This window comes from Canis aureus, chromosome 28 (genome assembly GCF_053574225.1).
Source record: "Canis aureus isolate CA01 chromosome 28, VMU_Caureus_v.1.0, whole genome shotgun sequence".
Lineage (NCBI taxonomy): Eukaryota > Metazoa > Chordata > Mammalia > Carnivora > Canidae > Canis > Canis aureus.
This window is the reverse complement of record NC_135638.1, coordinates 21,605,778-21,619,869: the sequence shown is the minus strand read 5'-3', so window position 1 is coordinate 21,619,869 and position 14,092 is coordinate 21,605,778. Positions and strand designations below refer to the sequence as shown.

Below are 14,092 nucleotides of genomic sequence, written 5' to 3'. Positions count from 1 at the left end.
TATTCATTCTGAACAGTATAATTTCTTGAAACTGAAAGGCAGAAACCTAGCCATACATAAGATCAGATCATAACTAGAGTCTATTTTTCCAATGTAGATAATACTGACTTTAAACCTAACAGATTATTAAATGTAAAATAAAAAAATCTGAAATTTCAACAAAATAGACATGATTTTAACTATTTTTTATTTCTATCACAAAACATTAGGTTATAGATAATAAATCATTCCTTTGAATTCTTTAACGACTTTATGGACTCTATCATTCAAACTTCCTTTTCATCGAAGACAAGTCTACCATCTTACATATGACTAGTAATAAAGGAAAATTAGCACCAAAAGACTTAGGCTGAATCCATCATACTGCAAAAGTAAACAAACAAACCAAAACCCCCTACACCAGACTAAATCCTCTTTGAATTCCTCAAGTAATTCACATTTCTTTTTAATGTGGAAACTCACTGAACTTTTCACTTCTAACTACATAAGGAAGACTGATACATACGTTTATTTTAGTGGGAAGTAGTAAATACAAGAAACCTGAAAAATACTTGTCCCCAATCCTATTCATTCCTATTCTGTAGCCATAAAGATATTGCAATTGAAATGAATACCTGAAACACTGAGCATTTATTCAAATAAAATCTAAAATAAATAATTTGATCTTGAAATCATGTAGACATTTTGAAAATCATAATTTTGCATTATTTCCTATGTCACATGGTTCTGTGCCTAGTCCTCCCCACTCTTTCACACAACACCACTTTGATAAATAAAATTCACTTAAAAAAATGGCACAAACTTTTCTGATATGACTGAATTGGTATTTTTTAGAAAGTGCTAATCAAGCTTAATTTTAAAAAAACATGATTAAGTCTTCACTAGCTTGTTTTGTATTGTACTCTTCACAATCAAAATGTCATGAATTAAAGTAACATTACTCTGCTGTCTTCTTTTCTCATTCTATTATTCCACAGATCCTGAAGAGTTTTTCTACTTGTTTACATAGCTATTCTATTTCAAAGCTCCTTTTAGTCCTCAAGAAGTTTGCATGACTCAGATGGTTCATATGAAAACATGAGATTTCCCTAAAATTGGGACAGGCCATTACCTTTCTCATGATGCCTACATCAACTTGATGGAAGCAGAGAGGAAAATTCTACAATAGCTCTATAATAAATCCAATTTTTGAGAGTGATTATATAGATGTTAAATCTAATTAAAAGACATGTATACTAGATTCTGTGAAAACTGTAATTACACATGTGAACTAAGTGAAAAATAGATCAAGCTAGCTTTTAAAAAATATAGGTAAATGGAATCTGATAAAGATAAAAATGTTGAGTTGTGCAGAAAGAGTTTAGTTATAGGTGGAATACAAGTTTAGGAATGATGTAACTTCCTACTCTAGAGCAAAAGAGTGTTCACATATATTCAGGAAAACGATGTGAAACACCAAAAACCTGAAGGAGATTTTTTTTTATGGGGGACATCTGCTAATATTTGTAAGATAAACTTATTGTCCAGATTGAAATTAGCACCTAAAATTTGTTTTCATGATTTAGGGGAACCAACTAGAATTAAGACACTATGATCATGATCTCACAGAAGTGTGTTTCAGAATTTTTAACCTGGCTTGTAGCAAAGAGCGGTCTGGGGCTCTAAGAATAAAAGGCAAAAAGAAAGAAAACTCTGTGATTGTTTGAGGATAAGAGATCACTTCATAATCTATGAAAGGAGACGACATTTTTAACAATACAAAGGTGAGACGACGTGCAAGAGAAAATAGAAGTATAGATAAAGACCAATTCAGGAAATTAATCATACAGTATTAAAAGTTCCAGAAAAAACTAATGGAAGGCAAGAAATATCAAATACATAGTAGGAAAATTTCCAGAGCTGGAGAGATTGTCATTTGAAAAGGCTTATCAAGGGTTGTGCAGAAGTATGAAAATGCTCTTGCCCAGTCATGAAATTCAGAATTAGGTCATGCATGGAAAGAGTGAGCCAGGGGAATCACTGTTTTCCATTATGAACTCTGGTATCTTTTTTTATTTTGGAGAGATATTTAATTATAATAAACATTGAATTCAAAGTAATATCATTTATTTTTATATTCAGTATGTGGGCAAATATTTATAATTATAGTTAATAATTATAGCTAAATATAATTATGTATCTAAAACATTATATATAGCTCTTGAAAACTGAGTATATTTACAACTAAATAAAGTCTCAATTTAAGTGCTTTTGAAGTTACACCATTTACGCTAAAATTTTTCAGCAAACAAAATTAAATAAAGTTAATGTCACAATCACACTGTTTGACTTACATTCAGGCCTTGCCAAAACTTGCCAAAACTGTGAAACCACTGCATGAATATATGACTGTAGAAAAATGCATTTAAACCACCAGAAATACAGCCTGCAGGACTAATAAAGTGCACATAATTACCTGCTGCGGGATCTGTGACTGCTTGGCTGGTGATGCCAGATGGTGGCTCCTGAAGCTGGTAAGTGGCATTTGTGGACGGTGTCGTTGGGCTGGTGTTACTGCTCGTCATGTAATGGGCTGGATACGGTGAGCTGTTATAATACTGTGCGTACTGACCCTGGCCAAAACTGGGATAAGATGGATAGTCCTACCAAATCAAACCACACAAAAATTATGTCAGAATACTGCTGCTTATTTCTTACTTTTCAAATATAACTATATTTGGGTTTGTGTGTCTTCTCCGAATTTACAAAGGAGCATACAAGTACCCATTGACTGAAGTGCCTACTTGCAAACAAATTTTACATAAGATCAGATACATTCTTCCTACCTTTTCTATTCCATGATGCATTAGGTAAAATTAAGAATCTGAAAAGCAAAGGCTCACCATATAAGACTGCTGAAGAGATTTTTAAAAGAAAAAAATATATTTTATAAGGCTTAGGTAAGCAATCACTTATAGTAGTACACTGTAAACAGATCTAAGAAAATCATCTGTTGCATTAAAAAAAAAAATTCTGAAGTTAAAGTGGCTTTTAAAATTACCTGCTGTGAACTGTTAAATCCAGAGGAATTTGTGAGTGAATTATTTCCTGTATATAATCCTGATGATGTTGTAAAACTGCTACCTAAAACAAAGTGAAAAGAAATATGGTTGACTAAACTATGCAGAATAATGTACCTGTAAGAAAGCCTTATTTAGATAAAACAGAGTTGAAGTTCATTGCAAATGCATTTATCTTTAAAACCAGAATCCACTGCCATGACAAAAACTGTGTTTTCTTAAAATAGTTGACATTTTTAGTTTCACCATATTGCAAAGGATTAAAGAGTAAAGAAATTTAAATTTCCACGGGTGTAACTCATAAAATTATGGGCAAAATCATACATTTGTGCAAACATTAGACACTGAGCTTTCTATTTCAATTTGTTGAACAAACCAGGATTTTTTCATAGCTTTACATTAAATATGCTTAACGTAAAATGATGGGATCTGATGAAATGATCTTTAAAGTTCTTGCAAGCTCAAAAACTACAATGATACTTTTAAATGCTTTCAGAATTGTGCTTGTCATTATAATGGCCCACTGAAAAAGCTGATTATTTCATTTCCCAGAAGAATAAATGGCAGCCCTTGAAGTACTTGATAAAACAAGGGCCAAGGAGGAACATGATTGATATATTGTTTTATATATTACATGTGCTCTCTAGGTAACATTCTATTTTTGGAATGTCTACATGTGTTCAGCAATAAGCAGTAGTCATTGTGCAGGATACAAACATAAAAGCAAATCTCAGTTCCCACCCTGGTTTTATTTACTTACTGTTAAGCTATGTAAAGCAGCTTTTTTTTTTTTTTTTTTTTTTTTTTTTTTATAGATTGAGAGAGAGAGAGAGAAAAAAAAGGAATGAACATATGAATGGCAGGGAAGGAGAGGATCTCAAGCAGGCTCCACACCTAGTGCTGAGTCTGACTCGGGGCTCAGTCCCAATACCCTGAGGTCATAATCTGAGCTGAAATCAAGAGTCTGACACTTAACCAACTGAGCCACTCTGGTGCCTGAATAATATACTATTTTTGATAATCATATTAGCAAAGATTTTTTAAAAGATCAGGGATTGGCAAATGTGCAAACAGTGTCATTCATATGCTACAAAGTGGGAATTTAAATAAGCACAACCTTTCCGGTTGGGCTATTTGGTCAATGATTAAATAACTTTCAGCCAGCAATTTTATTATCAGACATTTACTCTAAGAAAAAACTATATGGCTTTATATAAAGAGACTGTTAGCAAAGATGTTCTTCAGTGTCATTTCTAATAACAAAACATAGAAAGCATTCCCAAGCCCTTAATGGGTGTTATTCAGAAAATGGAACACGATGAAGACATTGAAATGGTATTATAATGATGTTTAATTACATGGAAAATTTTTTCATATTATTTCACTAAAGTAAAAATGAAAACAAGGAAAATGTTTTGGTGATTTTATTTGAAATATTTTTTGAAAGCATAAGACGTTTTGAAAAAGCACAAAAAATCTCAAACATTATCTACGGAAGGGCACAAACACTGGTCACATAATATTGAGGAAGTCAAGACATTTTAAAACTGTCTACTCAGAAGCCGTGTTGCTTCTATAAAAAGAGAAACCTTTTTTTAAAAATTAAAATTTTATGGCAAATGAATGATACAGGCAATAAATGTGTTGGCCATTAGGGAGAAAGTCTTTAGTGTGAATTAGCTATTCACAGAGGCCTTCAAGTATGATGTGGTAGTTAATACATGCCAATTATTTATTTGCTGCTCAACATTTAAGTATGATGTTAAGAGTCAGAAAACAGGGTTTCCAGTCATCACTTAGGAGCTGTTTGGACTTAGGACAAAACATCTAACCACTCTAAGATCCAAGTTCCCTACCTGGGAAAACTACTTCATAAGGTTCTTCCCCAGATCAAATGAGATAATGTTTTAGAAAGCACAATGCCCAATCCATAATACTACACAAATGTTAGGAACTGTTATTGTTTATCTCAGTAAACATTTCTAAAATTCTTCACTGCATTTATGTGTCTTTTCTCTCTTTTTTACTTTCCCAAACTAGATAAATATGACTTAATCTCTTTGCATATCTAAAATTCTTTTCCTACTTACTTATCAAACATCTCCGAACTTTGAAAACCTGATCCAAGGCTTTGTTATTTTTATTAAGGGAAAATATTTCCTAAGCTAGTTTCAAATTTAGTTATCACAGACTCATATTTGAGGTTTCTTTATTTGTGCCTTTCAGGAATACCAATTGTCCAAAGTTCCCATAACACCCATCACAGATAAGCAGAGAGGTCTTACACTCCTAATACTTACTCTGCCATGAAACCTGGAGCCTCAGACAAGCTTCCCATATTACTGTCATTAGCATGTGGCAATCACAAACTTAAACATATATTAAATACTTAAATACCACACAAATAATAACATAATTATCATGGTGATAATTACATGGGGATAAAAAGATGACTAAGACATAGTTTGGGACCTCACAGGACTTATCAGGATGACATCAGGTTTTTTGGTTTTTGTTTGTTTGTTTGTTTTGTTTTTGTTAAGCACTGGATTTCATGGGCATGTGACTCACTCTGTATTTATCAGTGAACATTTAATTAATATGTGTAAAGCAAACTTACAATGAGCATTTCAAACATGCCTTATAAAATAAAATTTAAATTTCTTTTGGATAAGAGTGTGACTATCAATACTTTTTTAAACTTTATTATATACATTTAATAGGAAACATTACTTTGGGTTATGGCTTGTTATTTTCATTTAAACTGCACATTTCTAGGTTATGACTTGCTACTTTCATTTATACTACACATTTTTGAACAATAAATACTGACCTCAATAATCCCTATCCACCAAGAAAATGAGTAAGATATAGAAAATATATTTTTAAAATGGGTGTTTTCATTCCATAAGTTATTCCCTGGAACACAGTAGAAAAGGCCATGGAAGCTATATTGGCACATATAGGCCACTGAGGTATGACCAAGTAAATCACAGTTCAGTACTTGAAATGGTACCCAAGTGACTTTCCAGACTTAATGCTACTTCTAAGACTGTACATTAGCTGGAATTCAACATAAGTTATATTCATTTACTGGCTGACTGCAGGCCGAGATTCCATTCCATTTAGTATGCTGAAGCAGGCTTTAATGGCACTCCTGTGGCCTAGGAGACTTAATGCAACTTCCAAAAGGGTAAAACTTACTTCAGCGAGAGGTGTACATACTAGAGAATCAGGCTCAGGCAATATTACTTTTGCACCACCAGAATCGGATCTGTAGGGCCATCCCCACCTGCTTTCACATAGGACTCAGGCAAAGAGGGCTGCTTTCAGTCCAGGCCACTGGCACTGGATTTCTGCAACAGCCTCCTTTACTGGTTTCCTGCCCACTTTCTGGCCCTCTCCAGCTCATTTTCCATAAAGGTAGGATACTTTGTCTAATGTGCATATCTGATCTTCTCACTCCCCTGTTTAAAAAAAGTAACTGTTAGTGGCTTCCTCTCGCCCTCAGGATAAAATTCAAACTCCTTACCAGAGCGTATTTATTAGACCCTGGTCTGGCTCCAGTTTATCTTTTGGACTTCTTTGGTTTCTTCCCAATAACCTCAACCACCCAACCCACCCAGATACACATTCCAGCCTAACTTCACACAAATGAAGCAACATGTGGTTCTCTTAAGGCTACTCTTTGCACCTCTTACTTCCTCCCCATTGTATCCTGACTAATCTCTAATCAACTTCATAACTCAGCATGGACTAGAAACCTTTCTTCAGAAAAAACTTCCTTAAATTCCCCTCTTCTCTATTTTCTTAGGCCTGGATTACTTAATCACTTCTCTCTCTCTCTCCAATGTGTATATGGTTTTATACAAACTTATATATATATATATACACACACACACACAAATCTATATAATATGTACACAAATGTATATTCATATATACCATAACTACTTATCAGTATTTTAAGCTAATTAGTACTAATTAATTAGCAAATTAAATACTAATTACATTTTTAAAAATATTTAATTTGTGAAAGAGCTTGTGCTTGCATGAGCAGGGGGAGGGGCAGATGCCCCATGGGGGTTCAATCTCAGGGCCCTGAGATCATGACTTGAGCCAAAATCAAGAGTCAGACACTTCACTGAGCCACCCAGGCATCCCAAATACTAATCATATTTAAACTCATTCTTTCCCTATTAAATAGGCTACAAAGAAACCTTAGAACTTATATAATTGGACATTTGTAGTCAACTCATACAAACATCCCCAGAATACAAAACACAGTAACACTAAAGAGAGACAATGCCTACCGAGCACGAACTATGTGTTAGGAGTGTGCTCATCTTTTACATGCTTTACCTAAACCCCACAACACTTGGATATGATAAGGAATATTAATATTCCCATTTTGCAAATAAGGAAACAAGAGGTCAAGATAATACAGCTTCGGGGCACCTGGGTGGCTCAGTGGTTGAGCATCTGCCTTGGGCTCAGGGTATGATCCCGGGATCCTGGGAGAGTCCAGCATGGAGCTCCCCGCAGGGAGCCTGCTTCTCCTCTGCCTCTTTGTGTCTCTTATGAACAAATAAACACAATCTTTAAAAAAAAACAACACATATCCAACATATGGCTATTTGCCAGGCACATTCACAAAGTGTTTGTTAAAAGGCACATATCTAGGCCCCTCATTAGACACAGGAATCCCCACCTCACTGAGGTAGAAGAGTGAGGGTTTGAACCTGAAAATCCACAGGTTTATCAAACACCTCAGTACCTGATTGTTAGCACTACTATGTTTTGTGCCAATTCAGTAGGTGTTTTAGCAACTGCTTCAGAAACCTGTAACCAGTACAGGCTTTCATTTTCTCTAAGAAAGTCATCACCATTGCTAAGCATTTGCAGAATGGAAGTGCCACAGAGACCATTTGGGGCACCTTTGGCTCTTGCACTGTGTGAAAGCTCGTAAAGGGAGGAGAAGGTCCCACCGTGATAGCTGATCCGGTGCTCAGTTGGTGCCAATCCCACCAGCTGAACCTCACCAGTTCAGAACACCACAAAGCAAAGGCAAAAGAGCAACCACAACGCTCCCCAAAAAGTTTCGGTGTGTAGCTGCGAACCCACTTCCCTCCCTACGCAGGCACAGCAGGAGAGGCCCATCTGTGGGGAAGGCCACCATACACGGATGCTGAAGGGGAGAGAGGGCAAGACATGACAAAGAAAAACAGACCTCCCTTGTCCATTAGGATCAATCTGCTGAGAGTTTTTGTTTGATTTAGGGTCTTCACTTTGGTCTTACATCACAGAATTAGGCTTAATATTCAGAATTCCTTTATCAAACTAATATAGAAGTCTCCTCCTCCCTAGAGACAAATCACTTTATGTGAAAAGTCACCTCTAGGTAAAGAAGAGGGCAAAAATATTCTATAATAAAATGCTTCAAATTTTATGTGATGTAATCTTACAAAAATTCCCCAAAGTAGGAAGAATTTTCACTTAGAACTCATTATTCCTTAATTATGAGTTTGGCAGGGATAGGCCCAAGTGAAGCTCAAGTAATGCCCAGTATTATTCTTGGTATGGTTTGGAATGAAGTTATGTCCCATGTGGGGTGACAGTGGGGGAACCTTCTTATCCAGTTGTTAAGTCGAAAATCTTACCTATTTAAATCTTACCTATTTCACAAATTACAAAAAATCATAGCAATACTTCTTTTTTGGCAGGGAGAGGAAAAAAAAGAACACTGAAAAAAGTTTTCCTTTCAGAACACTTCTAAGAGACAAGGCTACTCAAGTGAATGAAAGCACCTGTTTAGTTTGGGAAGGGAAATGCAACTGCTCAGAAAAAGCAAGTAGTGTGTTCTGGGAATGCAGTGAAGGAGAAGATCAGAGAATGAAAGTTTTTTTTAGAGAAGTAGAGGAAGAAGGTAAGAGAAGTGAGAAAAGTTTGTTGATAATTTAAGATTAACAGTTCAGGAAAAGACATGGCATTCTTTGAAAAAACTCTAAGAATCTAAATGTTGAATACGCCACTAGGAGCATATTGGGACACGGGAAATGTTAAAGGGTGGAGGGGGTCCGGGGAAGCTGTCCACATGCAAGGATATGTATGGGCCTGGAGAAGGGACATGGGGCTTGGGGCAGAGTCTGGGATGGTTGTGGCTGAGGAGAGGATATCACTGTCCATGCCGTTGCTTATGCTCCCTCATCCACAGCCTGCTAGACTAATTCAGGAGAGGGTCACTGGAATCCTGAAACACATCAGACTCATTCTTTTTTTTGTTTTGTTTTGTTTTTTTTTTTTTAAGATTTTACTTATTTATGAAAGACAGAGAGAAGGAGAGGCAGAGACAGAGGGAGAAGCAGGTTCCATGTGGGGAGCCTGATGTGGGACTTGATCTCAAGACCTCGGGATCATGACCTGAGCCAAAGCCAGACACTCAACCACTGAGCCACCCGGGTGCCCCTCATTTCTGCTCCTTTTATCTGATGCTTCCCTCTAACAGCCCCCATTTCTCATCGTTTAAGGCCTAGCTTTCCAATCAGTTTTCCCTGACTATTCCTCTCAGGACTGATTTCACTTTCTGGGAATCCCAGCTTACTAACTGAAGCCATATCACTTGCCTCTTCACTAGTCTCGCTTTCATCCTATGTTCCTTAGATTCCTGTGTTGTATTTATCCTGCCTGCCTCACATGGAGATGGATAAACCATGGCTGACTCATGCCTTGGAAGACTTTCATTTAGGCTCAAGTGAGAAAACTGATGCTTGAAAATTTTAGTCCAGTGCAGTAAGTGACAAAAGGGTCTGGTAATAATATACCTGTCCTAAAGAATCAGGTATATGGACAGAAGGAAATATAAACATATAAGTATATTTATATATATTTATAATGGTTTTATTTTTGGTGATGGTGGTGGTGGTAATGAAGAGCAACTTGAAAATCAACAGGTATCACAAGAGAAAAACATCTCTCAACTTCCTTACTTGTTCACAGTAGTGGGGAAAAAAAAAAAGGAAAGGAAAAATGAATAATTGAGCTTACTTCTCAGATTTTATCTAAAGAACACACACTTTACTGTTTCTTTTTAACTAGATGGTGTATAAAGGCTTATCTTTACTAAGTTACAGTCACTACTTTAGATTTAAATTAAATGAAATTAAATGCAGGCTTGAATAAGTACCCTTCTGGAAGGATTTAAAATATTTCTAAAACTCCAAAAAGAAAATCTATCGAGTTTTAAATCAAGTAAGATTTTTAAAATTCAGTTTTAAATGTTATTTATTTGTGAAAAGCAAGTGAGCGAGAGAGAGCAAGAACGCACATGAGTGAGGCAGCACAGGGCAGAGGGAAAAGCAGGCTCCCTGCTGAGCAGGGAGCCCAATGACCTGAACGGAAAGCAGATGCTTAACCAACTGAGCCACCCAGATACTTTTTTTTTTTTCAAATGATCAAATAAGATTTTAAACTGATTATGCATCTTGGAATTTCTTTTTTAAATATTTTATTTATTTATTCATGAGAGACAGAGAGAGAGAAAGAGGCAGAGACACAGGCAGAGAGAGAAGCAGACTCCACCGGGCAGGGAGCCCAATGTGGGACTTGATCTCGGGTCTCCAGGAGCACGCCCTGGGCTGAAGGCAGGCACCAAACCACCGAGCCATCCAGGGATCCCCAGCATCTTGGAATTTGAACAGCTGATAAAATCTCACTGGTTTTAGATATTAGTACCATTGGAACCCAAAGATGGTACAAGGATGTCACATCTATATAATACCACATGGGTATTCTAACAGAACACTGACCGTACCACATGGATACGGCCCTCTCAACAAGCACTGTTAGCTCAGACATTGGCATACTGTGGGTATATTAATGAAATTTAGAGTCCTGCTTGCATATGAGAAATTTCATATTTGGAATGCAAATAATATTCTGTGTTTTTTACAGTCCATTTATATTTGGGTATTTCCATCTCCATCGTCTGCTGGTTATTTCCATTATCAGTTTGTAAGGTAGCTGAGGCAGGGATCCTTCTCCTTTTCCAAGAGGCAGAGTGAATGCTGCTTTCTCTCTTACACAAGGACTCTCGGTTAGGGAAAGACCATTCATTGTCTCCACTTCCAGGTCACTGCTTTCTACCCTAACCACCCCAAATCCACTGTTAAGATTTTCTGATTCAGTAACATTGAAAGGGAATCATACATTACAAAACATGGTCTTAATTTTTGGTTACACAAACACCGCAGTTAGTAGAGACAAAGGCACCTGAAAAATTTAATGAATAAATTTGTGATCAAACCATCTCGTTTCTAAAGGACTTCTTCCTTGTAACGCTTGTAGGCTAGTAAGTCATTTTACAAGCAAATTATATAAAGTTGCCCACAGGCCCTGGATCACAAAGATTTTGCTTTCTTCTTGTCACTGCCAGGGGTTCCTACAGAGAAGGGGTGGTGGTCTTGTCAACCGTAACAAACAAGAAACAGTCTTGCGAGGAGACCCAGCGTGGGCCACCCCGTTCCATAGGTGCTAAGCAACCGCAACTTAAAAATAAGCCAACCTCGGAACCTTTATTAATAAACCCCTGCTACTTTAACATACTACGAACACAGTTCATACGGAGAAACTCCGTAATCTAAAATATTAAATCAAAGTTTCGTATGTGACTTAACGTGGACAATACTGCCCGGCTGGAACTTCAAAACATTTAAGAAAAGAGAAGGGTAACATGTAGGTCAAAGGTCTACTTCACAGAGAACAAGGACTCACATTAAAAACCAGAATCCCAGCCAACATAAGAATGCTGGAACCTGCTGGGGCCTGTCTGTACTTCCCATGTTTTAGAGGGTTTCCTAGCACTTACTCGGCAAGCAGGATGCTATTTGTCCCTCGTGTATTTTCACAGAAGTCCATTTGCTTTCCTTCCCTGGCCTCTTTGCCATGGGCTATGTCCATCATCGGGTGCGATCTATGTGGCAGAAGTTAGTGCAACTCCCCGGGGAAGAGCCTCTGAAGGCCAGATGGGTTATTTAAAACCAAAGTTTTCCCCCTTTCTTACAGGAAGGACTTTTAAGTGACCAAGCTTTCCTTGTTATCCCGGTAAGAGTTTTTATATTCCAAGGAGCATTTTTAACTTAGGCAATAAGGACTGTAGAGCCTTTACATTTACCTTGCTTGATCTATTCCTATATACTTTAACAATTCCCATAGAAAACAAATTTTGTACTGATCGCTAATTACTGCGACAGCCAGATTTCAACCAAATTTGGTACAATCTTCAATACCTGTTACTTGAAATCACAGGAGAAGCCAAAAGAACCAAAATGGAATATTACTTTAAAAAGCATTTAAAAAGTTCTAGAATGCAAAAAGGCCACGAACTAAAACATTAACGTGAGCAGACTGGCAAAGAAATTAAGGAGAAATTCTGAACACCGGGGCAAGCTGCAAGAGCGATTCTGCAATTCTAACTGCATTGTGTCATTTCATGTCAGAAAGTACAAACTTCAAATGCTTCATCATAGCAGATTACTAAAAAGGTTGAAGATCCACTTTCTTAAAACCATGCAATTTGGAGTTTGCTATTTTTTCCTTTTGAAAAATACCATTTCTGTGGATAATGAGAAAGTTTCAAAGTACATTTTACTAAGCAATTTTGAGGTTCTAAGTGACTCGTACACAGAAACACTTCTGCTGTACGTTTGAAAAGCTCTGGACGGTCAGGACAAAGGAAATAAGGATGGTTTCCCTCATTAGGTTATTATTAGATTATTTCCACTGGATAATGAGCCCTAGAGAAGTGCGGCATGGAAAGCTGCAGAGTTATGCATCCCGCCACATACCTTTTAACAAACCTCTGTCATCCTTTGTCTCCCTCACTGGTTTGAACCCCAATCTCTTTAACAGAAATGAATAACATAATATAAGAAGAGGCAGTTAGAATTTGTGTTATTGTTTTCTCTAAGTGAGAGCAATAAAGCCTAAGGAAAATAAACAACACGAAGTTTCCAGAGCCTTCTGGTTTTCCTGCGTGTGTATCTGTGTAGCCCCTCCTATCTAATCATGGCCAATCCTGACACCTTCCTGGTGCAGAATGACAGGAATGCCCAGCACCACAACTACTATTCTGGGACAGTAAAACACTCAAAAAGCACTCTCTACCTCCAACCCCCATTCTGTGATACCCCGGACCAGCTCCTCCTAGGAGTACAAACACAAGGGAAGACTGCTTTGAACAAACCGTGATCATTAACTAACCAAGATTACACTACATGCCAAATTCACTTCTTCAGATGAAGGGAGCTAGGGTCCTTATGAATCTCTAACCTTCTTTGTGGCATTGGCCTCTCCACCTTTAAAAAACGTTTGCATATTTTTTAACATTACTAGATACCAGAGATGAAAATATGGCTAAAGATGATCACTACCTGCAACCATCTAGAATCAACAAGACTAAGTTATTGTGGAATGCTGGGTTTTCCTCAGAGCTGAGGTTCAGTTAACTGTCCTGATCTAATTTTAATTTTTTTTGTGTGAGCGTCTTTATACTTCCTTACCTTAAATAAACTGCCAAATAAAATGTCATTTTCTGCATGTGACTCAGCCTCAAAATTATGAGCACAGTTTCTTCTTTTCTGTGGTAGATGGTACTACGAGCCTGTATTATATGGAATGCAGGAGTAAATGAAGGGTAATGCCAGCAATAGCTCTGGAACTCATATTTTTTTAAAAAAATATAACAGTTTGATTTCAAGTCAGTTGCTTCTTACACATGAAAGGTGAGTAAAACTAGTTTATGACAAAGTGGACAGATATTCTATGAAATTGGTCAGTAAATCAAAGGCTGAAGCAGTTTCCCCATGGAAGATTTTTACATGGACACATACAAACTCAAACTCACATCCCCACACACACTCACACCCCCTGCACATACAACATCCCTGCCTCACCCAGCCTGACAGTGCCCTCTGGCCAGCAGCATTGAAAACACTATTTACACCCTATGTCCACCCACATTCAACCACTCAGTTAAC

General features: G+C 37.0%; 1 protein-coding gene across 15 annotated transcripts in view; it reads right to left on the bottom strand.

Annotated features, from left to right (window-relative positions):
* Nucleotides 1–14,092, bottom strand: part of EYA1 (EYA transcriptional coactivator and phosphatase 1) — a 419,064-nt gene that overhangs the window by 106,699 nt on the left and 298,273 nt on the right. For all 15 annotated transcript variants that reach the window (XM_077876586.1, XM_077876588.1, XM_077876591.1 and 12 more), the window contains 2 exons: nucleotides 3,041–3,123; nucleotides 2,456–2,642 (listed from right to left, as the gene is read on the bottom strand). In XM_077876586.1, coding sequence (XP_077732712.1) covers nucleotides 2,456–2,642; nucleotides 3,041–3,123 — 270 coding nt within the window. The remainder of the gene's footprint in view (nucleotides 1–2,455; nucleotides 2,643–3,040; nucleotides 3,124–14,092) is intronic.